This window comes from Canis lupus, chromosome 26 (genome assembly GCF_048164855.1).
Source record: "Canis lupus baileyi chromosome 26, mCanLup2.hap1, whole genome shotgun sequence".
Classification (NCBI taxonomy): domain Eukaryota; kingdom Metazoa; phylum Chordata; class Mammalia; order Carnivora; family Canidae; genus Canis; species Canis lupus.
Window position 1 is genome coordinate 23,920,845 of NC_132863.1, and position 26,051 is coordinate 23,946,895.

Consider the following 26,051-nt stretch of genomic DNA (forward strand, 5'->3'; position numbering starts at 1 on the left):
CCTCCAAGATCAAGAGGCTCTGAAGTCTTACTGGGAAACTGCTTTTTCCCTGTTCTATCTCCCTTTCCACTATTTAATGCTTTTTTGCCTTGAACATTCACTTGTTTGAGAGTAGCAGCACTGCCTTCTCTTTCTTGTTTCGTCTTGTGTCATTAAAAAAAAAAAAAGTCTTTTGTAAATACCAAATAGATTTTGCTGTTAAATAAACCTCATCAGAGCCTTTTTTATTCTTTGCAGTGGAATTTAACCCATTTACATTTACTGCAATTTACTGGTACTTAGTTTTGTTCCTGTTCGCTTATTTATGTTTTCTGTTTATCATATATCTTTTTGGTTGTTTCTTCTTTAATTCCCTCATTTAATTACTCTTGCTGCATTGATCAGGTTTTCTTTGTTTCTTTATTTTTTTTTTCTTGGGATTTAAAATTTTAAATTTTATTTCTATTCCATGGAGATTACTGTTTAATTTTTAAAAATACATCAGAACCTCTGCTTCCTTAAGAGTCCATCAAAGGTTACATACAATGAACCATAACAGGGGACATGGAAACATTTCCTTTTTGTTATTTCTCCTCTGAGCTCACACCTTGCCTGGGCTGCTGTGCAGCCTGAGGAAGGGGAAGGAGGAAAACATTATTGTTTCATTTTATTTTGTTTTTAAAGATTTTTATTTTTTTGAAGTAATCTGTATACCCAATGTGGGGCTCAAACTCACAATCCCAAAATCAAGAGTCACCCGGTATTTGGACTGAGGCAGCCAGGTTCCCTGGAGATCATTATTGTTATCAAGCTCTTAAATCTGGGTATCAGAGGCAGTGCCTATGGCTTCTCCTTGTGAGTCAGGCACTGTTTAGGTTAAGTGACAGCCTCTCACGTCTCTTTGGGTCTATCCATTTCTTGGGGTCCTTCTGAGGTTGAGAGTGTTCATGAGAACAGAAAGCCAAAAAGAGGGGCAAGGACTTAGAGAGAGAAGAAACAGAGCCCTGCTTTAATTCTTCCCTGTCCCACAACCTGGTCTAAAAGATTAAAAAGTGAATGCAGTTAGCCAAAAAGAAGAAACAACCCAAAAGGGTGAAGGGATAAATAAGATGTGGCCTAGCAAGTGATGGAATATTATTCAGCCATAGAAAGGAATGAAGTTCTGCTACAACACAACTGAACTTTGAACATGTTACACTAAGTGAATGAGCCAGACACAGGACAAATATGTGATTCCGCTTATATGAGGTCCCTAGATAATCACATTTACAGAGACAGAAAGTAAGACAGTGGCTACCAGGGGCTGGAGAAGGAGAGAATGGGAGCTACTGCTTAATGGCTACAGAGATTCTGTTTGGGGTGATGAAAAATTTTGGAGATAGTGGTGATGGTTGCTCAATATTGTGAATGTATTTAATGCCACTGAATGGTCTACTTTTTAAAAAAGAAGATACTAGGGACCCCTGGGTGGCTCAGCGGTTGAGCATCTGCCTTTGGCTCAGGGCATGATCCCAGGATCAAATCCCACATCGGGCTCCCTGCATGGAGCCTGCTTCTCCCTCTGTCTCTGCCTCTCTGTGTCTCTCATGAGTAAATAAATAAAATCTTAAAAAAAATAAAAGAAGATTTTATTTATTTATTTGAGAGGGAGAGAGAGTGAGTGCACAAGCAGGGGGAGGGGCAGAGGAAGAACCAGACTTCCTGCTGAGCCGGGAGCCCAATGTGGGGCTCAATCCCCGGACTCCAGGATCATGACCTGAGCTGAAGGCAGACCCTTAACTGACTGAGCCACCCAGTCGTCCCCAAATGGTCTACTTCAAAATGGTTAAAATGAGTAAATAAATAAAATATTTTAAAAATTAAAAAATAAAAATAAATAAAATGGTTAAAATGGCAGGGTGCCTGGCTGGCTCAGTCTGAAAAGTATGTGACTCTTGATCTCAGGGTTGTGAGTTTATGCCCCATGTTGGGTGTAGAGATTGCTAAAAAATATAAATAAACTTTAAAAATGGTTAAAATGAAAAAAAAAAAGGCTAAAATGGCAAATTTTATATTACAAATGTTTTATCACAATCTTTAAAAAATAAGTGAATGTGGAGAGATTTCTGGAGTGGGCTTAATTCCTCCTGCACTTAGGGAGACTGGAACCTGAGAAAGTTCCACACTTGGATTAGGCTCATTTCCTGCCCAAATCCTTGCTTAGCTCCCCAGTGCTGACTGAGGAAAGGGCTCGTATGTGGCCTCACTGCCAAGAAAGGCCCATGCTCTGTGCCTCCTCCTCCATCTCATCTTTCTTCCTCCTCCTTTCTCCAAACTGGCTCTGGTCTTCACCAGCTCAGGTCCTCCTAGAGATGTCACCTCTCCACTTTTCTCACATGGGCCCTCTTTGTCCAGGGGGTTTACAATGTGAGTCCAAATCTCCTTTAAAAATAAGCAAATGTCCCCTACATCATCTGACAGGTTCCGGGAGCCTTCTTGCCTCCATTTTGGATCACAATTCCATGGCTGCTGTCCCATCTACTAAGAAAAGCTCCTTGAGAGCTTTGGCTGGTCTCTTGCACAAGGTTATTCATTCCCTGTGTCTATTAGATACCAGGTACATAACAGCAGGAGACGTCACTGAGAGTTCCCCCATGCTTTTAATGTGCCAGGCACTGTGCTAAGTACTGAGCTGCTTTGCATCATTCAACTCTTGGAATAACTCTATGAGTTAGGTGTATTATTATTACTCTCGAGTAATAAAGCACAGAGAATGAAGCAATTTGCCCCAATTCACATAGTTGGTAGGTAGTGGAACTGGTACTGTCAGCCTGCCTCTAGGGTCTTTGCTTAGGTGGATGTGCTGGCATCCTGGCTAAGAATAGTCCTGCTCCAAAAAAAAAAAAAAAAAAAAAGAATAGTCCTGCTCCACATTGGCTGGCTGCAAGGTGTGGCTGCAAAGAGCATGAGGGCCCAACCTCTGGAGACCCCAGAAGCTCTGGGCAGGGGCTACGGACCTCGCAGGCTCCACATGTGTCTGGAGAGAGGAGAACACTCCCCCCACTCCTCTCCTACCCAAGGAAAACTCTGGGCCAGGAGAGAGGCAGTAGAGAGGGAGGCAGAGGTTAATGGAGCCCGGTAAAAGACTCCATCAGTGGGGCTTAAACAGAGGAGCAGCACCACTTCACATGCTGGTGGGAGAACCACTAGAACCATTAGCAGGACATTAGCACTACTTGAGGCACCGGGGAAGGGGTAGGCCCAAGAAGATGCTCTGGTCAGAGCAAAGGAACTGAGGGCTTCTGGGAACCAAAAAACAGTAGATCCAAGGGGCTTAGACTCCATATCTATAACATGGAAGTACATGTCAGGGGAAAGAATACAGATAGTTTGTCTCTCTCCTTCCAGATCTGGATGTGATTTCTATATTAGGGTCTTGGTTCAAATATGGGGATCTTAGGACAGATCAGGATAGCATCACCCATAATGTGCATTATATCAAATTAAATTACACATGTACCCCTGCAGATAACTGAGCATTCACAAGGTAGGGGTGACCTCCCTTCCAACCCCAGCCCCCTGCCAAATTCCTCTCATGGTATTTCCTTAAGCATCATATATTTACGGCAGATCCCAGTTCCCAGGCCAAACAAAACCCTTGATGTGCTCTGTCAGCATCTCTGCCAAGGACATCTTCCCTCCACCAACCTCATGCGCTGCATATCTGCTTCAGATTCGAATCAGCACATTGTCATTCAGTAAGTGTGGAGAGAAGCAGGGCTTGGGGCCCTGGCGGGTACACAGGTCTAAAGAAGGAAGAAATCTGAGTTTCATTCCTGTCAGTGGTTGTGTGACCTTGAGCAAATGCTGAACTTTGCTGAGACTCAGCTATGGGATCTGCAAAATGAGGATAATCATGGGACCTTGCAGAGCTGTGAGGGCAAGGGCTGAAGGGTGTGAAGTGTTCCACGCTGAACAGGTACGTAATTGTTTGTTTGTTTGTTTGTTTGTTTGTTTGAGGGAAAGTGGGGAGAGGCTGAGGGAGAGGAAGAGAATCTTAAGCAAGCTCTGTGTCTGGTGCAGAGCCCCACATGGGGCTCGATCTCAGGACCCTGCCATCACAACCTGAGCCAAGACCAAGAGTTGGATGCTTACCCAACGAGCCACCCAGGCACCCCAGAACAGGTGCCTAGTGAGTGATAACCTAGTGCCTACAACAGTGCCCACCCAGCTCACTCTCTTGTCCTTCCTCTGTTCCTCTTTTAAGGCCCCAGAATATTGATTTCAGTTTTCCTTGTCTCTCTCACTGAATTGTGAGAGCCAGCAGGGCATAGACTCGCTTCTGTTCACTACTATCTCCTTAGTACCTGCAACCATGCCTGGCTATGGTGAGCAATGGATAGAAGGATGGATAGAGGGATGGATGGATGGATGGACAGATGGATAGGTAGATGGGTGGATGGGTGGGTGATAGACATGGGTAAAGGAGAAAGTGAATGATAGGAAAATTACATAACCAGCTTATGTGGTAGGTGGAAACATCTAGGCCCAGAGGGCAAAGAGGCTCTGATAATATGGAAAATCAGCATTGGGAGCAGCCCGGGTGGCTCAGCGGTTTATTTTTTTTTATTTTTTTTATTTTTTATAAATTTTTATTTATTTATGATAGTCACACAGAGAGAGAGAGGCAGAGACACAAGCAGAGGGAGAAGCAGGCTCCATGCACCGGGAGCCTGATGTGGGATTCGATCCTGGGTCTTCAGGATCGTGCCCTGGGCCAAAGGCAGGCGCCAAACCGCTGCGCCACCCAGGGATCCCGGCTCAGCGGTTTAGTACCGCCTTCAGCCCAGGGCGTGATCCTGGAGTCCCAGGATCGAGTCCCACATCGGGCTCCATGCATGGAGCCTGCTTCTCCCTCTTACATGTCTCTGCCTCTCTCTCCCTCTCTCTGTGTCTCTCATGAATAAACAAATCAAATCTTAAAAAAAAAAAAAAGAAAATCAGCATTGGAAAAACAAAGAATGTGGTTTGTAGAGCAAAAAAATCCTCTTTCTATTCAATAGTCTGGAAGACTGGACCCCAAAATATTCAGTGACCTGAGTGGTGGGATGATGGCGATTTTTATCACCAGGCTTTTGCTTTTGGCTATTGAGGCCAGGTGTTACCTGTGTAATTAAAAAAATATATATGAAAGAAAACCAAGTTACACAGAATAGAGAACCAGTGGCCATGTGCAGAAGAGACCCTAGTGCTCCTCTTTGGTGCATCTTGCACATAGCCCTAAAAGGGGATTTGCCAGATCAGACATTGTAGATGGCATTTACCAGCTGCCCCAGCCCTACGAGTGTGGCATCCCTCCCTGGGGCCTCATCTTATCAGAGAATGCTACAGAGCATTCTCCAAGACAGTCCACGATTCATGAAACCTTCCTGCCTTGCCGCCTACGAAAAAATGTATTCCTCATACATTCCTCAGTACAACTAAATGTAATTTCAATTTTATGTCTTTATGAGAATTTTCCCAAGTAAGGGGGAAAATAGATTTTATCAGACTACACTCCCCTATTTTTGGCTCAATGTGGCCACTGCGATGATAGTTCCTGGTCTCTGTGTCTTAGGATGGAGGTTCTGGGAGGCTGGCGTCTGACTCCCAAATGTCTTGCATATTGAGGACACCATAAATATTTGCTGTATTGAATCAGCCCTCAAGAAGAATCTTTTTTTCTTTGTGTGAATAGTGTTATTAGATTTTCATATTACCTAATATCCTCTGTGGAGAAGGGTCCATTTCCCCACATATTAATTTGACATAATTGGACAACAAGTAACATGGTTCTGTCCAGTTTACAAGTAAGCCCCACCACCTGTTCATTGTCTGCTCAAAGAAAAGTGTGTGTGTGGGGGGGCACCTGGGTGGCTGAATGGTTCAGCATTTGCCTTTGGGCCAGGGCGTGATCCCAGGGTCCTGGAATCGAGTCCTGATCAGGTTCCCTGCAGGGAGCCTGCTTTTCCCTCTGCCTATGTGTCTGCCTCTCTCTGTCTCTCATGAATAAATAAAATCTTTAAAAACAAAAAAAAAGCAAGTGAGAGAAACATGTCTATTTGCCTTATTATTTGTCTCCTGGATATCTAATCCTGAAAAAGCTGAATTATTGGGATTTTTCTCCCTCAGAGTTTTTAGATATAAATTAATAAGTATAATAAAATATCACCTATCCCAGCTCCTGTTACTTTAGAATTGGGTTTATTTTCCATATGGCCTGCATGAGTGATTTGCAAACACTATAGGTGTCCTCTGTCAGCATTTCGGGGTCAGAAGGATGCTTCGGGGAATGAAGCTGCTTTCAGACCCTTGTCAGCACATGAGATTTGACAGTGGCAGAGCCAGGCCCCTGGCTGCATTTGTACAACGGGCCATTCACTGACCCCAAGGGGAGCCCAACTCTGACTTCCCTACAGGAAAGAAGCTACCAATTCAAATATATGTATTTTTAGTTTCAACTCAAGCTGAAGAATCAAAGACTTCTGGGTCCTTGGCCCTTCCTTGCGCCTGCAGATAAATAATCTAATGAGCAATGCAATTTCTTATGCCCAGCTGTAGAACACACTGCCTGTGGGCACCTGGGTGGCTCAGTGGTTGAGTGTCTGCCTTTGGATCAGGGTGTGATCCCAGGGTCTTAGGATTGAGTCCCACATTGAGCTCCCCGCAGGGAGCTTGCTTCTCCCTCTGCCTATGTCTCTGCTGATCTCTGTGTCTCTCATTAATTTAAAAAAAAAAAAAGAACACACTGCCTAAGAGACCAAGGCCTGGAGAACTCACTGCTATGTGGCAAGTGCTGGAGCCTGGCAGATGAAAGGCCATAGTGTGCGAGGTGCCATGTTCTTTCTCCTGCCCAGTGTTGCCAGGAAGGTGTGCACCTGTAATCTCCTGCAGCATGAAGGAGAACATCAGAGACTGTCCGAGGGCCCCCACCTGGGGAAGTACCAATGAAGGCAAGGAATACATGATTGACTCTGAGACACCTGCTCTCAACTTCAGCCCCAGCTGGACTCTCAGAACATCTTGGGGAGAAACACCTTCCCACAATCCGCCTTTCCTTTATGAGTAGCCTAAACCTCACTGGGGTAATTCATCTATCTTGTTTCATGAATTTCGGTTCATTCAGATACCCATCAAGTGCTTCTTTGCCCAACACATGTGTCTTCTCCCTTTTTCTTCAGTAACAGAGTATCTCATACTCTCTGCAGCAGCCATATTAGCCTCTCAGATTCTGGGTCATGGGTACTGTCCTCCCTCAAGGCGCAGGGCCTTTGCACAAGCTGTTTCCTTAGCCTAGAGTTCTTCCCTCAGACCTCCATCCTGGCTCAGGCATCCCTTTCTGAGACAAAGCCCTGCTTTGATTCACCCCTCATGCTCATCTAAGAGTACTCACAGCACCATGTGTCCTCCCGCATGGCACTTGTCACAGCTGCGCTGTGATGACTGACTAATCTTTCCCCCAAATGTTTATCACTACCTGCCCTGAGCTGGGCATTGGTGTGTGATTTTTTTTATTAGTGTTTGTTTCTCCCAAATCATAATAACTAGTAACAGTTGTTCCTAAGACTTGATCATCCCTACAGCCTGGCTCATGGAGTAGGGCTCCATAAATATTTGTTGAATGATTGAATTCTTGCAAATGTACCTAACCAATAGTTATAATTCCCCACAGACAGTAAGAATTTGTATAACAAGACAAAATATAACAGGATCCATGGGCTACACTGACTGCTACTGGTTCTGGTGGTGATCTAGATCTAGAACCGTTTTGTAGGAAAGAAAGAGCCGTGAGGCTGTACTACCAGTTGTTCAAATGGCTCCACACTTTATGGTGACAGATGAGAATGGTGATGAGAATGTGTGAGAAGCCAGGTGCTCATGACAGTGTAGATGGTTCTAGGAAAAGAAATTACTCTTGAACAGGAGTCAGAGATCTCACGCGGAACATGCACAGTGGTGTTTAGATTTTATGACTAGTAACCAAAGCACCATCCTTATTACTGACGTTCCTGCACGGAAACAATCTTACCATTCTGTTAGAAACCCCCCCACCATTTGCCCCATAGGCACTATTTTCGATCACATGAAGTTTCTTAGGGATGTAACCATCATAGAACAGACCATCTCAGGTGAGAAGATGCAGGAGGCACAGAGACACAAACAACTCTACCACTGAGAACAAAGCTTATCTCATCCAACCGTTAGGGGTTGGGCATAGTATGGGGACGGGAGGGCACACCATCCCTCCTTAGAGGAAGGCAGACGTGGCACGTTCAAGCCAGCCAGCTCAAATCCTCGAATTGGGTGCCACAGCCCCAGATGCTACCTGAACATGTCCTGTTATATCGCCTTGGAGCTGGCTGTGGAGAAAGCACCACTCTGCGAACGCGTGCTTGGGTTGTCAAGGAGACCAGCAGTATGTGGGACACTGCACCCAGGGCTGGAAGTCAGACTTTCAGTCGGGTGACGTGGAGAGGGGAGACCCACTCCTCTAGGTAGGCCTCAAAGACATATATCTACAAAGGTAGATTCATATGTCACAACAGATGAGAAAATTGGAAGGTGAGAAATTATTACCCTGGTTTTGGGTGGTAGTGGAGGGCGGGGGTGGCATTCACCTAGTCCCCCCCTGAAGGACAATCATGCTACCTGCTTTGCAAAGGGCTAGAAGGTAGACTGTGTGGGGAGGCAGACAAGAGTGGTTTTCTTTTCATAGCCTGTTTCCATGGTGCCTGACAGCACTTGGCAATCTACAGCTGGGGAGTCTTGGGACAGCCAGGGAGCCCCAGGGCCTTATCTTACACAGGCCACCCTCCCAGGCCCATCCCTGTGGCCTGTTTGGGCCCCCAGAGTGACGGAGGCCATAGGCGAGCAGCCGGGGGCCCTCTCGCACTTCCCCGGGGAAAGGAGATGAGTGACATTGCAGACAAAGGGCAAAGCAGAGAGACAGCAACCTAAGAGCCAACGTCTATGGCTTGGGCACACTCCCTCCCTGGCCCCTGCCCTTGGGGAAAGTTCTGTGAAGCATGAGCTTCCTGGGTTTCACTGAAGACCTGGCAGGCCTGTCTGCCCAGCAGACCCCTAACTAGGAACACATTCTTTGCCCCCCCTTAGCCTGGACTGTGAGCCCAGATCACCAGATAAGGGCCTCTTTGATTTCCAGTGTGTTTACACACGCCGTGGGCCCCACGTCTTAGAAGGAACCAGCTGCATCCAGGCCGGTTAGGACGCTCCCAGGCAGGGCAAGGAGAGACGGACGCCTTACCTGTTCCTGGGAGTTCATCACCCGCAACTTCATCTGCTTCAGGTACGTGGAGGTGAGGGGCATGTTGTAATCGATGATCCCGGAGACCAGGGGAGAGGGAGGTTCGTTTTCTGGCAGAAAGAACAAAAGGAGGCCATTTTCAGTCTGTGCCCTGGGCCCCCTGGCAGGCACCACAGCCTGTTACCCACACGGAGAACACAGCCTGAGGAGAACGAAGATGGGCTGGACCTCACAAGCTGGCGGCTCACCATCCACATCTGGCTGGTGGGTGCTGAAAATGGATTTGGGTTGGGTGCCAGTGTTTAGTAAGAGTTCAGATGTTAAAGATCAGGACAATCTGGCCTCTTTGAGAAATGGAAGTTCCAGTCACCCAGGGCTCACCTTCCCCACATGGCCAACCACTGCTGCAGCTTTGCAGCAGCCCCTTTTTTCAGACAGGGTGTGAGCTCTCCGTTTTGCCATCGTCCCCACCATTTCCTATGCACATTTTCACTTGATTATGAGACCTGCTAGGCCCTCAGAGGCGTGTATGTTTCCAATCCTGGTCTAAGCCAGCTTCCTGGGTGCCCACGGGCCGCGACCACCTGACCCCATCTCCCACCCCCATAGTATCTCCCAAAAGCATGGTCAGGTGCCATATGGCTTGCGGGTCTAGGCCAGGCCTCCAGTACCTGCCTCCCAAATTCTCGTCCCTTCTTAATTATGTAGAGAGGAGGCCTGTTCCTCCCATTTATTGCTTTCTTGTCCTGAAGATCAAAGTAATGCATGTTCCTTTTCTAGAGCAGTTGCTAAGTGTGGAGAGATGTAAAGAAGAAAAACCCCAATAACTGCACCAAGCTGCTTGGCATATGCTTCTGGTTTTTTTTTTCCCTGTGATTTCTCTTTTTTATGTACTTGATATTAAAATGCATACAGAAAATTATGTAGTCCACTTAAAAAAATGTTGTTTTGTTTTGTTTTGTTTTTTTTGCTTAACATCATCATCGTCATTTCTCCCACCGTCAAAAATCTTGGTTTGTTTGCAAACAGCATTTTTATACCTGTGTACTATTTTATCATAAGTTACTTAAGCCATTCACCTACGATTGGCTACTTAGGTCGTTTCCTATTGGGAGCTTCTATAAACAATACTACAGGGAACATCTTCATGTGTGAATATTGGTACGTATTTCTGACTGTATTTTTTTAAAGAATTTATTTATTTATTTATTTATTTATTTATTTATTTATTTATAGTGTGCACATGCAAGCCAGGGGAGGGCAGAGGCAGAAGGAGAGAGAGAATCTCAAGCAGACTCCATGCTGAGTGCAGAGCCCAATGTGGGGCTCCGTCTCACAACCCCAAGATTATGACCTGAGCTGAGACCAAGAGTTGGACACTTAATCGACTGAGCCACCCAGGCACCCCTGATTGTGTCCTTTTTAGAATACCCCAAAAAACGGAATTTGTGGGTCAAAGAGTAGGACCGTTCCGTGACTCTTTTTTTTTTTTTAAGATTTTATTTATTTATTCATGAGAGACAGAGAGAGGGAGAGAGAGGGAGGGGAAGGGGAGAGAGAGAGAGAGAGAGAGACAGAGGGAGAAGCAGGCTCCATGCAGGGAGCCCAATGTGGGACTCAATTCTGGGACTCCAGGATCATGCCCTGGGCCAAAGGCAGGCGCTAAACCACTGAGCCACCCAGGGATTCCCCCCCCTTTTCTTTTTAGCGATTTATTTATTTATGCATGAGAGACACAGGGAGAGAGGCAGACACAGGCAGAGGGAGAAGCAGGCTCCATGCAGGCAGCCCAATATGGGACTCGATCCTGGATCTCCAGGATCGCGCCCTTGGCCGCAGGCAGGCACCAAACTGCTGAGCCACCCAGGCATCCCTGTTCCATGACTCTTAAAAATCTTTGGCTAAGCTGCCTTCTGCAGGGGCTGCCGCAGTGGACACCACCCAGCCTCTGTGTTCTGCATCTTAGGTGCCGCTCTGGGTGCTCAGGTGGACAGACTAAAATGGCACAGGAGTAAATCAAGGAAGACGGGGAGCACGACTGAAAGGGAGCCTGTCACCCCCCTCCCCAGTCTAGCTTCCTCTTCAGATGCCTCCTGCTATGACCATCTCAAAGCCCTGGAGTCACCTGCTGGGACCTGTCACACTAAGTGGGGCCTCACTTGGCCAGTTAGTCACTTGACCCTGCTTTACCCTCTCCCTGGGGAATAGTTCTGGTTACCCATTCTCTAGCCTCCTCTTTCTGCCTCCAAAGCTCCCTTTGGTGCCTAGTTCTGTTCATGGGCTGGGATTTGAGCAGTGTGAGGAGGAGGATTTCTGGACCAGAGCTATTTTGGACTGGCCAGAGCCTACCCTCCACCATCACCGCTGTGCTGGAAAGACGAGCAAAAGGCCAAGTGGGTACTGGGGTCATAGTGGAGGAACTGGAGCTCAGGCCAGGAAGGTCCCTGCAACCTTGAAAACACCTGAGTGAAAGAAGCCAGACACAAAAGGGTAAATGCTATATGATTTCACTTAAATGGAATACCTAGAGTAGGCCCACAAATTGAGACAGAAGGTAGAACAGATGTTATTAGGGACTAGGGGTTGGGAAGGGGAAGTTATTGCCTCATGGGTACATGGTTTCTGTTTGGGGTGGTGAAAACGTTTTGGAAACACACAGTGGTGATGGTTGCCCAATGGTGTGACTATAATCAATGCCATTGAATGCACACTTAAAAAAATGATCGAAACAACAAGCTCTATGTTATGAATATTTTAACAATAAAGGAAAAACTCCCCTGCAAATAAGAGGGTGAAGCTACCCAAAGGGGCAAGGGAGTCTCTGCTTGATACAGGGAAAACAGCCCTACAGAAAATGGAGTCCATATAGACCGGTCTTGGGGACGACGGGTGTCCTTTGCAGGTGGCATACTTCTGGTGATCATACAGCTTGAATAATATTTCTTTTTTTAAAAAAGATTTTATTTATTTATTCCTTGAGAGACACAGAGAGAGAGAGGCAGAGACAGAGACAGAGGGAGAAGCAGGCTCCATGCAGGGAGCCTGAGGTAGCACTCGATCCCAGGACTCCAGGACCACACCCTGAGCCGAAGGGGGTGCTCAACCGCTGAGCCACCCAGGGATCCCCTTGAATAACATTTCTTAACGAGTTGTATAAAAATGCAGAACCATGTTTTGCTTTTTAAAAAGCTGTGTTGTCACACTCAGACTTTTTGCGTTCTTCAAGGAAGATTTTTTTCTTCAAAGAAGAACTAAATGTCACTACTATATCTCAGACACTGGCTTAAAATGGGCCGAAAAAAAAACTTTTTTTCTAGAGGTTTCCTCTTGGTTCTGTGGCGGAGGGTTCTGATACAGGCTGCACATTGGCACCTTTGTTCGGGCACCTGGCGCTGTAATTGGTTTCAGCGTCCTTGGGTCCTCTTCTTGCCGCCTCGCCCTCAGCCTAGACTTGACCTCCTGACCCCCGGGAGCGTGCTGGGACCCGTGCCTCCCCACCCACCCCGGCTCCACGGGGTTGGGAGCACTACGTGAGGTAGACATTTGAGCAACCACCCTGAGACACTCAGATGAGCCATGGTTCCTGTTTTCAGATCCTGGGTCTTCAGACAGAAAATTCTGCCATTTCTGTTTCATTTCCTCAAAGACATGGTTATCTGGTGAAGAGTTGTGAGCAGGGCCACCCTCGTCCCCTAAGGATGGCTGGTCAGAGCAGCAAAGGAAGAGCTCATCCGGCGTCATGCCCATTCTCCATGTTCGGTCATCCAGCGAGGCCAGGCACTGTGTTCCTTTTACCGATGGACACCCCTGGCCTGCCTACAATACCATGACTGCTGATGAGAAGGCATTTTTAATAAAGCCAGGTACAGCTTGGCTTGGAGGGAGGGGGGAGCAATGGCTAGGACAGTACTCTGAGGAAGAGGGAGGAGGCTGCTCCCTCCCCAGCATGTCCACAGCTCAGAAATCACCTGCACATGAAACGCCGGGACACCTGCACCCCGATGTTCATAGCAGCCATGTCCACAATAGCCAAACTGTGGAAGGAGCCTCAGTGTCCATTGAGAGATGAGTGGATAAAGAAGCTGTGGTCTATGTATACAATGGAATATTCCTCAGCCATTAGAAACGATGAATTCCCACCATTTGCTTCGACGTGGATGGAACTGGAGGGTATTATGCTGAGTGAAGTAAGTCAATCGGAGAAGGACAAACAGTGTATGGTCTCATTCATTCGGGGAATACAAAAAATAGTGAAAGGGATTAAAGGGTAAAGGAGAGAACATGAGTGGGAAATATCAGAGAGGGAGACAGAACATGAGAGACTCCTAACTCTGGGAAACGAACAAGGGGTGGTGGAAGGGGAGGTGGGCAGGGGGTGGGGGTGACTGGGTGACAGGCACTGAGGGGGGCACTTGACGGGATGAGCACTGGGTGTTATGCTATATGTTGGCAAATCAAACTCCAATGAAAAAAAGTAATTAAAAAAAAAGTGCCCAGAAGCAAGCTGGGCGGGCTCAAGAGGAGGAGCCAGGACACCCTGTGCGCACACACACACACAAATCCATCAGAGATCAAGGTGCAGCGAAATGCTAGCAACCTGTGCCTCCAGAGGTGTGAGTTTGGCGGGGAGGCAGGACCATGGTGAGCAGGGGGCATTCTAGGTGAGGGAAGGTGCCAGGGAGCTGGCTGTGGGACCAAGGCGAGGAGAGAGGCAGGCGGGGTTTTCAGCAGTCAGGAGGCCCACGGTTCTGGAGGTGATAAGTGGCTCACATCAGGAGATCGGTTCAGTAGGAAAGAGGTGAGGAGCAGGGGCCAAGCAGGAGCTCTGCGGAGTCATGCGCTTGCGGGCGAGACACATACCAGGACACGCAGAAGCTAAGGTGGACGCACAAATGGACCCCTGGGCTCTGTTGAGACAGGCCAGCCTCTGCTGTGGTCAGCACAGAGAGGGACCACACTCGAGTCACTAAAAATAACCTGACACCCCTGGAGAGTGAGGAGTTTGCGAGGGTCACAGAACCACTATGATCCAGCAGGTTGCTGGTGACAGAGGCAGAGAGACCACTCAAAGAAATGTTTCAACACCCTTTGCCAAGGAAAACTGAGACCTGCCTAAACAGCTAGCCCTGGTTTTACCAGCCTTGAAAATAATCAGTGAGGGGCACCTGGGTGGTTCAGTTAGTTAAGCATCTGCCTTCGGCTCAGATCATGATCCCAGGGTCCTGGGATGGAGTCCCATGTCTGGCTCCCTTCTCAGCGGGGAGCCTGCTTCTCCCTCTGCCTCTGCTCCTACCCTCCCCCCACTTGTGTGCAAACTCTCTTTCACACATACTCTTTCTCAAATAAATAAAATCTTTAAAGAAAGAAAGGAAATAATCAGTGGTGGTCAATAATCATCACAGGCCAAGCCAAATGATGACCTTCACAGTGGGGTTCCCACAGCATGCATCAATCGAGGCAAATTTCGGTGGAGGTAGTGGCCCTTGCTCCTCCGGATGGAGCACATGGGGGCATTTCTCCTGAGCTTTCACATACGGAATGGGAGAACTCAGCCCAGAGACCCCCGTGGCCTCGGGTGCTGGTGGCAAGCCTCCCAGGCAGGGCTGGATGTTGAAGGATGTGTGCATCATGGGGGCCCAGAGCAGCCACGAGATCAGCCAGCCTGTGGTGGTGTTCAGATGTGGAAACAGAGACCTGAGGCCTGGGGCTGGCTCAGATGGTGATGGAAAGCCTCTTCCCCAGGGATGTGAATCAGTAGACCAGCCGAGTATTTAAGAAGCACTGATGTGTCTGCATTCAGGGTGGGGAGAAGGTGTGGGACTCAGCGGGGTGGGACTGATGGTGAGTCCATTACAGCTCAGGGGAGGAAGGGCTCAGGGGGCTCTAGAGTAGCTCCCGACGGCTTTGTGCCGAGAGGATCCGAACAGCGTTCAATCATGTAGCTGACAGCTACTCAGCACCGGTTAGGAGTTCCACGCAGACCCTCTTGCTCCACGCGGTGGATACTAGTATTAATACCCCCATTTTACAGATGAGACACCCTCCCCATGTTACACAGCAAGTGAGTATGAAAACTGGGTCAGGTGAGGCCAGCAACCAGGCCAGCACAGGAAAGATTCCTTTGCAGGGGCAAAGGAATCAGCTGGAATGGGGTCACATGGGGGGAAGACAGGAAGGAAGGATCTGGAGGGGCCAGGCACAGAGCAGGTTGGAACCACACAGAGGAGTCTGGGCCTGGTTGAGAAGAAAATACCACCTGAGTGGATGATTCTGTCTCCTTTGGTAGATAATGTGTTTGCCCACTGCTAACTCCTGGTTTGCTTCCATACAAATAATATTTTGTCACACCAAAGGAAACTGGAAGGTGCCTCCCCAGAGGCCCCCTTCCCCAGCAGCTGGGGCTGGTTGAGGGCTCAGCTGGTTCTCACTCTCTGTCCCCTCTATGCCTGGACTCACTCAGGGGTGGTGGAAAAGGAGCGTGGAGCCAGAAGGCCCTGGAACTTCCCATCCTTGGACTTCCTGATCCTCGGCAGCCTCCTTTGTTTGTGCTCCCGGCGCTGGGGGAGGGCACGGGACTGTCCAGGCCCCCGCGCTCTGCCGGGGACAAACTGCTGGGCAGGGGAGGCTGCTTTGCTTCCTTTCTTTCTTTTTAACACGAGGCCAGGAAGCCAGGCACTTTCCCAACAGCCCCTTGAGAAGTCTCCATCCTGTTCCCTGTCCCCCTCCTGCCCCACCTTCCTGGGACAGGAACACAGGCCTGCTTCTGGGGCTTGGGGCAGGGTGGGGAAGGGGGAGAGCCAGCATGACAGGGGTGCCTATGAAGGAGCAAGCAGTATGGCCACGTCCAGAGAGACCAGCATGGCAGGAGGAGGTCAGATCTGCAAGCTCTTAGCTGGGTTAAGAGAAGGGACACCCTGCCAGCTGGCGATGGGAGTCCAGGCAGCTAATGCCTCTGGCCATTAAGCAGACAGGGGAGCCTTTTAGACTCTCAGGCTCTCCACTAGCAGCTTCCAGAAAACAATCTCTTCCCTTTTGCCCAGCATCCAGATTGTATACCCGGGGTGCTGACCTAGGTGGGGTGACTGACCGAGTGTCTCCCTGTGGAGCCACCCAAACATTGGCACTCTTGTGTCTGGACACGGTGGTACAATGCTGTAGGGTCGAGGGAACAGGCTGAAGTTTCCCAGGTGCCTGCTGCATCAGGTGCCCTACAGAATGGCCTCCTTTAATTTAACTCCAAGAGACAGGCATCACACCCATTTTTGTGATGATAACATAAGTTCTCCTGCCTTCTGGTGGAGCTTGGACCACCGATTTCACCATAACACTCTTCTGTGCCCCATTTCCTCAGGCAAGCTGGGAGAGATACCTCATAGGATCATAGAAGCTGGTATGAGCAGAGAGGTCCCCAGCCTATCACAGGACACTCAGCCAGGTCCAGGCACCCCACCTAGGCCCACTGGATGCCCCCCACACCCCCGCCTATACTTTTCCATAGGCCACACTATCTCCTACTCCCTCAGTGTCTCCTCCTCTCCTTGTGTGGGAAGCTGCTCTCCTGCGGACAGAGAAGTAGCATTCTGAAGGACGGATACCACGCAGCTGCCTGTTCTCTGTCCTGCCTGGAGCAAACCCCTGGAAAGAGGCTCTAGCACAGAACCCACAGAGCTGGTTTATATTCTAGGCGGCTCCCTGCTGGCGTGAGTGCTCACATTCTCTCTCTCTCTCTCTCTCTCTCTCTCTCTCCCCCCCTCTCCTTCTCCACCTCCCTCCCATCCTCCTCCTCCCTGGGGGTGGGGGCATAGTGGTGGCAGCCCAGAGAAGAAACAGGCTGCTGCTGTGCTCAGCATCGCCCTCCTGGACATGCCAAAGCCCACAGATGAGGAGGAGTGGAGCTGCAGCCTCGAGACGGATACCTTGCAGTCTTCACTGAGGAGTGGGGGAGGTGAGGAATGTCCTCCATACCAGCAGAAAGCAAGGGAGCAGAAGACAGGGAGCCTGCAGACACCCCAGAGCAGCCCACAAATGCGGCCCCTCTTGGCCTTGCCTGTTCCTCTAGGCTAGAGCTTCAGTGTCTGACTCTGCCAGTTGCTATGGAAACAATTAGGACAGAACAGGAAGGGACAGGCAACCACCAGCAGGGCACACGCCCCTGGGACCCAGACCCTGACAGGGTGGAGGTGCAGCAGGGAAAGCCCTCCTGGCCTATTTGCAGGCACCAGGGTTGCAGCCACATGGCCTGGGCCAGACCAACTGGGGCAGGGGCCTCGGAGCCATTGAGATTATGATAACTGTAACAACCCCAGCTCACTCCTCCAGCCAGCGAGCCCCATGCCAGGTACAGGGATTAACTCTTAAGCTTCATCGGCCCTCTGAGGAGGTACCATGATTAACTCCACTCCACAGATGAGGGGGCTGAGGCTCAGAGAGATGAAATCACTTGTTCAGGACCCACAGCTGCTGAGTGGCAGAGCTGTGGTTCGAACCCACCCAGCGTGGTCTTGGGGGGTTCTGCTCTTAAAACAGGACCTCAGCATTTATGAAGTATGAGACACACGTTCCTGCCCCACATGCTTTAGAAGCTACCCACTGTACCAGACAAAGCAGCTGTAGCCTAAGGACCCCATGGACAGGAAGGCTTCTGGATCTGATGAGTCAGCTGGTGTCAGAGTTACCCATGTGCATCAGAGACCACCAAAATGAGAGAAAAAACAAACAAACCCCACTCGACACCTATGCTCCAATGTCTTTGTCGTCATCTCCCTGAGCTTTGTTGTTGATTTTTCCTTCTCTAGAAACGGTGGATGCCACTTGGGTAGCACCCAAGTGCCCAGCTTGCCCTTCATTCTGAGTCTGTTCCCATCCTCAGGCAAAACACCCACCAACTTAGCAACCTTTACAGGCTTGATGCCCAGGACCAGCCTAAGAGCCCTGACAAATTGCCCACCTGGGCACCATGGCTCACGGCAGAGCTATAACCCTACCAGCAGAATGTATTGGCCCACCTGGCTGTGCCAAAGCCACCTGCAAAGAGATGGGCCCCAGACTTACCAGAGGCCTCTGGGGGTGCTCAGGGTGAGGTAGTGAGGAGACTGAGGTGGGGGTCCTTGCTGTATCTCAGTGGGCAGGGCAGAACAGGAGAGCAGGGACCTCGGTCCAAGGGACCAAGTTTGGCTGGTGGCAAGTGCCCTGGGCATTTGAATTCTAAGTAATCTCCCCAGATTTCCTGGATGTGTGTAGGGAAGGAACACTCAGGGAGGACCTACTGCTGGCAGGGGTGGGACTACAGGGTAAAAAGGTGCACGTGGTAGGAGGTGTGCTCCTGTCTTCAGAGAGCTCACAGAAAGGGCAGTGAGACCAGACCCATGAAGACACTGCTCTCAGGGTGAGGCCTGGGAGGCAAGAATTAAGGAGCTTAGGCAACAGGGAGAGGTGATCATTTCCATCAGGAACATTGGTGGGAGAAGAGGGTCTTGAAGGACAGTAGGAATGCACTATCAGTTTTTTGATGGAATTTGACTTTTTTTTTTTAAGTTAAAGAAAACAACAACAAAAATGAGGTGCTTTGGGCAATGGACCCACACTGGCCACTGGGAATTGTGACAACCGCTGGCCATGCACTTTTCTTTCTGCGCCAGCAAAGGGCAGACCCTGCTGGTGGGAGCCCCACCCCCAGCCTCCCCCAAGCCACCAGCACACCCGCCCCCTCCCCTACCTTTGGGCTCTAGGCCATTGGAGTTAAAGTGCATCCTCTTCTGACACTCTGTGCAGCTCATCAGGAACCGGGTCACGGCCTCTCGTGGAAGGAAGGCATAGGTCTCCGCAATCTGGGGACAGAGGAGCTTTGCTCATTATATGGGCGAGGGGGAGGCCACCTGGTCACCAAGCCGCCAAGGTTTGTGCTTTGGTGGCATGTGCTTGGCCCTTGCAGGAAGGGAAAGGATTTGAGGAGCAAAGGGCAGGTGTCCTCAATTCTTAGCCACACAAATGAGTCAGTACTCTTATGGAAAACCATTTGTTTTAAAAGTTTGAATAAAAGAATTAGAAATTGAGAAGGCAAAAGCATGTAAAGATTATCTAACCTATGTTTTAACAAGTAATAGTCCTCTCAGAGTATTTTATTGTTGCTCCTGAAAAAAAAAAAAAAAAAGAGTTTCTAAACATTGCTCGAAACAATTTCCACTCTTAAGAGATTGTGGATAAACTGAGACCCACCTAATCTACTGGCCCTGCGCCTACGAACAGAACCCAAGGTTCTACAAGCTCTTCCTGCAATAACTCGCAGATCAAGAACACTTTAGGGAGAGCTGTGAATGTCTGATGCCAAGGGATCAGATTTTTCAAACTGGACACGCTGTTAAGAACCAGCACAATTCCAGGTGAGGTCACAAGGCCCAGAGAAGTAGACCTACTTGCCCAAGGTCACACAGCTTGTTAGAGGTGGTGGCAGACCAAAGCCCATGCTCCAGCTCACACCACTCCATAACTGCCTCCAGGGGGCCTCTCCTAGCCAAGGAGGTGGGAAGGGAGGTGAAGTAAATGGGAAGGAATACAAGAAACAGGCTGGGCAGGGCAGTGGGGAAGGAGGAGGTGTGGGCCCAGAAGCCCAGCCATCTCTTCTTGCTCTGGGTTTCAGGAAATGATCTGGCCCTGGTTTAGCGGACTCTCAGGCTCAGGTTCCCCTGCTGAGGCTGGTAGCTGCCCAGTGGCTGGTTTTCGCACATTTCCCAGAGCCTGGGCCCTCCCGCTCCTCTCCACTAAGGGGCAGCATCAGCCCAGCATTCCATCATGCTCGCCGCAGCCCAGCCGGGGAAAGTTGGCCGAGGGCTCTGGTCCGCCCAGAGGGAGGGGACAGCACCAGGTCTGCTCCTTCAGGATGCACGAGTGTCCTGTCCCCTCTTTGTGGTGGCCAGGAGGTGGAGTAGGGTAGGGCAGGGCGGATGGGCTTGGGGAGGGTGGGTGGCGTCTTAGGGCTGTGGCCAAGCCCTCAGAGGACCAGCTCAGGCTGTGCCCTCAGCTCAGCTGGTCTGTGGAGCTCGGGGGGCCGCTCCTGCTTGGTGGCCGGCTGCAAAGGCAGAGTTAATTTTGGTGACACAATTGTTATTTCTCAGCTGATTTGATGCTCTGCGGAGCAGGCAGGCTCCTTGATGAGTTATCTCCCTTCCAAATTCCCTGTCTGATTGCCTTCCTCTGGAGGTCAGGGACAAGGGCAAACCCCTGCTCTCTGATTGGAGCTGGTGGATGAGAGGGCATGCAGCCCGTCCTCCTCGGGTCTTAGGGCTCCAGGATGGGGGCTTTCCTGCCACATATACGGACATCTTCATTCCCAGCCCAGCCTGCCTGGAAATCTTAGGGGTGGCATGTCCCTCCCAGGCCTTCAGGATTAAGAGGGCTGGGCTCCACTGAAAGACAGACCGCACGTGTAAACAGGCAAGTGGGAAGGGTGCCTACTGGGCAAAGAGCCGGGCTGTGGCCGAGTTGGGCAAACAGATGACCTCTGAGGCGCTGCAAGGTGTGACATCCTAGGTCAGACCTAGAAGAGATGAGTTGAGGACCTGGGGGAGGAGTGTCACGGTCTGCTGGGAAAAGGAAAGTTGATACATAGGAACAGCCCTACTTCACGATATGGAGCTCACCTGCCATTGGGCAGAGAAATAATTTTTACAGCACTTAAGGAAAGCATTCCTGGCCTCGCTGCTTCGCTGCTCTGACATGCTTGCCGCACGGGCAAAAGCCCTACTTGCCACCTGACCCACTGAGGGTACAGCTACAATTCGCAGAGTTGTGGCCACAGCTCTCCTGGCCTCAGTTGGGATCCTAGCAGTATGCAAAGCTGGCTGGCCTGACACAGGGTAAGGGACTGCTGGGCGCACACCTTCTGGCCCTGGGTCCCACATAGGGGCGCCAGGGGGCAGGGGGTAGGGTGGACTCAAGAAATATAGGTTCCCTCCCTGGAGGGAAGCTTTGCCCTGTGTGCAGCCTCAGTAAGAGCTCCAGGCAGGGGGAGGGGGGATGTCAGTGAAGTGCAGAGTCCAACCCAGCTCCATGCTGCTGAAGAGGCCTTCACAGAGGAAGGAGCATTGTGTGGCCTTCAGTCTTCTTTGGGCATCTTTTGGTTGTCCAAATGAGAAATGGGATCTCCGTTTCTGTCCAACTACATTGATGCCCAAGGCCACAGGACCTGGGGATGAGCTGAAAGGAGGACAATCCTCGTTTATGCTCTAGTCAATAAGATGGTGGTTTTCAGATAGTTTCGGAGCTCCAGACACAGTTCTGGAAATAGTCTCTCGTGCTGAAGCCCAAAATGTGAAACAGATAAAGATAGAGCTGCTGTGTTTAAGGAGGGGAAGCCCCAGGACCCCTGCTTCCAGCCAGCTTCCCTTAGAGGTCTGCTGCCTTGCACTTGGGGTCTCCAGCCCGGACACTGAAACCTTTCACTTTTTTCTTAGTGGTAAAATGAAGGGAGACTTCACGGCAGGGAGAGCAAAAGCTATTTGCAGAGTTGTTGACTTGTAAGGCCCCATTTTTGCTCCCCAGCTCAGGGGCCGACAAGGACAGATGAGGCCAATTGGGGGGATTTGCACCACTTTACAAGATCCTCCTGCTGCCCTGCGGTGGATTAGCACGTGGTGGGCCTGGAACAGCTGCTGACCACATCTGGCCCCAACTCCAAAGTGGTCTGGGCAGCCAGATCCAGACTCTGTAGCTCGATCTAGCCTAACAACACCCTGGGAAAGGAAGCAAACAGTTTGCTCCAACCCAAATGGGTACAGACTCCAGAAAAGGCTCTTGAAAAAGGACCAGTCCTCTTTGTGGGATCAGGGAACTCTGTAGAACCACTTGGAACCCTCCCCTGACCCTGGGGCATGGGCAAGTCCCCCTACGGGTCCTTTGGGTCCTCTGGTCACAGTGCATCTGAGTAAGGCAGGGACTTCCTGCCCCAAATGGGAATCCCCTGCATAATCCATTGTAAATGGCCTTCTATCCCTGACTCGTATATACCTTCCGTTTCAGAAAGCTCATTACCTGTTCTCTCTGATATATTGCTGGACTGTGGTGGGTGCTAGAAGCTTCTTTTTCCCCCACAGAAGAATGTGCTTGCTTTAATGTCCTTGAACAAGTCTGCCTATTGCCCTTCCAGGCCCCTGCTTCCTGCAGGCACTACAGACCTGTAAGAATCTGGAAGGTTCCAGGTGCCCTACAGATGGGCAAGGCAGTCCCAGGATTCAGGTCTGGTAAAACACACAGAGACAGGTCCCAAAACCCTCAGCCAGGGGCTCGATGCAAATGCCACGAGGCCAGGCTGTGCCTCCTTGCAGCCCTCAGCACTGAGTTTTCTTGGGGGCTCTTTCCCAGGCATGGATAAGACTTAAGAGCAAGGCTTGGGCTGAGGAAAATGGGAGCAGATGAAAAGAAGGGGGACAAAAGCATCCAGGCACCACCCCCACCCCCAAAAAAGGAAAAGGGTGGCAAGAGAAGGGTGACAGATGGGGAAGGGGGGGAGGGAGCGGAGGCACACCGGGGAGGAGGGAGGTGCAGCAGCCCCCTTGGCCTTCACACCCACTGCAGGAGGGCCCTGGCCTGCTCCACTCAGCCTTGGCCCTGCTGCTGAAATTCCAGCTCTGTGTGCCGCCCAGCTGGCCCACTGCCAGTCATGTGCCAGCTCCAGGCTGGGCAGCGGGAAGTGGGGCACGCGGCGGGCATATGGACGAGAAGCCAGGAAGTGCAGAGCAAAGGGCTGCACGTCCGCTTGGCCCAGGGACACAGAAGCTGGCCCAGGGACACAGAGGCTGGCGGGACCAGCCCAGCCCTGCCCTCCCAACAGCACGGAGGCTGCAACCTGGCCTTCATAAATATGCAACAAGGGGGCGACTGGGTGGCTCAGTTGGTTAAGCCTCTGACTCTTGGTTCAGGTCATGATCTCGGGGTTGTGAGACTGAGCCCCGCATCAGGGCGGGAAGTCGCTTGAGATGCTCTCCCTCTGCCCCTCTCCCCCGTTCATTTTCTCTCTCTCTCAAATAAATAAATAAACAAATAAATAAATCTTAAAATAAATACCTAGGGAATGCCTGTTGTGTGAGGCTTGGTGCTGGACGTGAAGGGGACCCAGGAAGTCACATGGTCTGGCGGGCCCAAGCCCATTTACCTTGACCACAGCAGGTCATCGGGCTTACTAGCTGACCACAGGGGGTTTGTAGAAAGGCAGGATGTGTAGTGGTCGTGGCACAGGCTCTGAACATCAGTGGGGTGACCTCCATGCAGGTTATGTTTCCCTCTGAGCCTCATTTTCCTAATTGGTAAAATGGAGATAAAAGTAGGACCTGCTTCATATATACACCCTCACACACGTGAAGGCTCAGAGAGCTGGTGCCCGGGAAGTGCTTTGAGCGCAGAGCCTGGCACATGTGAGTTGCCGGGCACTGGCAAATTAAATGCTGAGAAAATGTGCTAGGTCTCATGACTACCAAGTGGCCTGCAAAGTCTCTGGCTTGGGTGTCACTCCCTTCATCTGTGACCCTCTGGTGGGAATACCCTCAGAACTCCCTTTCCTAACACACATGTACTGAGAAGCAGGAGGTGTAGGGCAGGTAGTATGATCATCTCCTGCCTCCCTTAGCCCAAACCCTCATCTTCTGAGGTCCTTGGGCACATGGGTCCATCCATAAGACTCATTTAGGGCAAAGGTCATCTTTTTTTTTCTAAGATTTTATTTATTTGACAGAGAAATCTTCTACCACAGAGAGAGAGCACAAGCAGGAGGAGTCTCAGGCAGAGGGAGAAAGAAGCAGACTCCCTGCAGAGCAGGGAGCCCGATGTGGGGCTCGATCCAGAACCCCGGGATCATGACCCAAGCCAAAGGTACATGCTTAACTAACTGAGCCACCCAGGCATCCCCAAAGGCCATCTTCTGAGGACAAGGACAAACCAGATAGTTGGAATTTTAAAAAATCAGGCCATATGGGAAAATCACGGACTTCTACAGGCCACCTCCACAGCAGTCCAAGGCTATTTATAGGGATGGGTTTGGAGTTCACAGCTGCCTTGGGTGGGGAAACCCGGTTATAGGGATAGGTCTCTAAGAAGTCAGAAAAAAAGTCAACACATGGGGGGGCATGAGGACACCAGCTCACTGCCATTTAAGTGCTATGTGACCTTAGGCAGGTAGATCAACTCTTTGGGTCTCAGTTTCCTAACCTGCAAAATGGAACTGCAGTCACATGACTGCTCTGAAGCTTGAATGAAAGTAGAGTGCTTGGCTTTACTGGTTTAGTGGTGGGTCTTGGGTTCAGAGCTCTGCGAGAGCTACGGCAATGGCAGTCAACAGGGGGATGGGACCAGAACACAGGTAGGCCCCGCCTGCTCTGGCTACCATCTCCTCTACCTCCCCATATGTGACGTTTCCTACCCCTAGACTCTTATCTCTGCTCCCTTCTGCCTACACAAGCTTAGAATGCCAGTTTATATGCCATCTTCTCCATGAAGCCCCCCTGGCTTGGCACTGAATGTCACGCATGGGGAGGTTGAGGACGTGTCTTTGCTGAGTGCCCATGTATTGTGTCTGGAGGTACCACCGCTGAATGCCCTGGGGGCTCTTGTTCCCTCAAAGCTAGTCTTGGAGACATTTCTGGTTCTCATGTCTCAGTTTTGCTCTCAGCCTCCCTACCCCAAATAAAATTGTGATCTCCCTGAAGGTAGGGACCATGTCCTCAGACTTCCCCTGGGGAACTTCCAGTACTGACTTCATAGGGTGGTAGAGGATTGAATGAACTCACACAGAGGAAGCATGTAGGGCAGGCCTTGCACACAGTAAATGCAATGGAAGCATTTGCTCTTTCTATTATTATTATCTGGCCACCCCCACCCCCACAGTCCCAGAGCAGGCTGCAAGGGGCTGGGGCGAGGAAACAAGTGAAGCAGAAACTAGGAAGAGGAGGGCTTTGCTCCTGCTCTCATCCTTCTCCTTCCCTCCCTCACTCCCTTCAACCTGCTTCTCCTTTGTGCTCAGACCACAGAACCCGCCCCCTCACCCCCCTTGAGCCATCTCTGGCTGCCGTGCCCTTGCCCTGTGCCCCCCTGGGTCCCCAAAGGCCGTTTCATCACGCCTCAGCTCCCTGCCCTGCCCCCGCCCAACATGTGCGCAGCCCATGGCCTCCTGCCAAGGCCCCAGGCTGCCCACAGAGGCCCAGAGACAGACATCTCACCGCTCGGTAGGTTTTCTTCTGCCCAGCGTGCTTGGGGGCTTTGCCTGGCTCCGCCGAGCTCTCCACGTGCATCGAGTAGATGATGTCAAAGAAATCTTCCACCACAGCGACCCGCTTCAGAGAGATGCCCTCCGGCTCCGACAGGCCATCTGCCCCCTGCGACAGGGCGGACAAGCTGTGTCAGTGTCGGGGATGACGGCAGGGTGAGAGCTGGGCCCCGAGGCCTGGCAAAGGGTCGGGGGCAGGGACGGCGCTGCTACCTGACCCGCAAGGCCTCCAGTGGTAGGTCTGGAGGGCTGGGGGTGGAAGGAGCTGGCTGAGACGGACCCAGGGACGGGGGCACCAGAGTCAGGGTGGCTTCTGCTACTAAATCTACCAAAAACAATGGGCAGAGAATGACAACAACGAAAATACAAATTAAAAAACCAAGAGGCTCCATGTTCACAATTTCAGACAGATTGTGCCAGACTCAGGCGGGGAGCTCTCGCATCACATGCTGTGCCAAGACCATCCTGGAAGCCTCTGGGGAGGGGGGGTGCTAAATAGATGCAGCCCCATCAGGAGCTCGCCAATTAGTGGTAACCTTT

The 26,051-nt window shown here is 50.6% G+C and overlaps 1 protein-coding gene and 1 long non-coding RNA gene across 8 annotated transcripts in view; one reads left to right on the forward strand and one right to left on the reverse strand.

Annotated features, from left to right (window-relative positions):
• Positions 1-26,051, reverse strand: part of NOL4L (nucleolar protein 4 like) — a 130,771-nt gene that overhangs the window by 56,002 nt on the left and 48,718 nt on the right. For all 7 annotated transcript variants that reach the window (XR_012018490.1, XM_072800534.1, XM_072800539.1 and 4 more), the window contains exons 2-4: positions 25,465-25,620; positions 18,978-19,089; positions 9,263-9,372 (exon numbers count right to left, since the gene is read on the reverse strand). Coding sequence is in view for 6 of the 7 variants with exons in the window: in XM_072800534.1 (XP_072656635.1) it covers positions 9,263-9,372; positions 18,978-19,089; positions 25,465-25,620 (378 nt within the window). In the remaining variant the exon portion in view is untranslated. The remainder of the gene's footprint in view (positions 1-9,262; positions 9,373-18,977; positions 19,090-25,464; positions 25,621-26,051) is intronic.
• LOC140618309 (uncharacterized) lies at positions 17,337-17,992 on the forward strand. The gene is made up of 2 exons (XR_012018492.1): positions 17,337-17,600; positions 17,789-17,992. It is a non-coding gene; the product is annotated as an uncharacterized lncRNA (long non-coding RNA).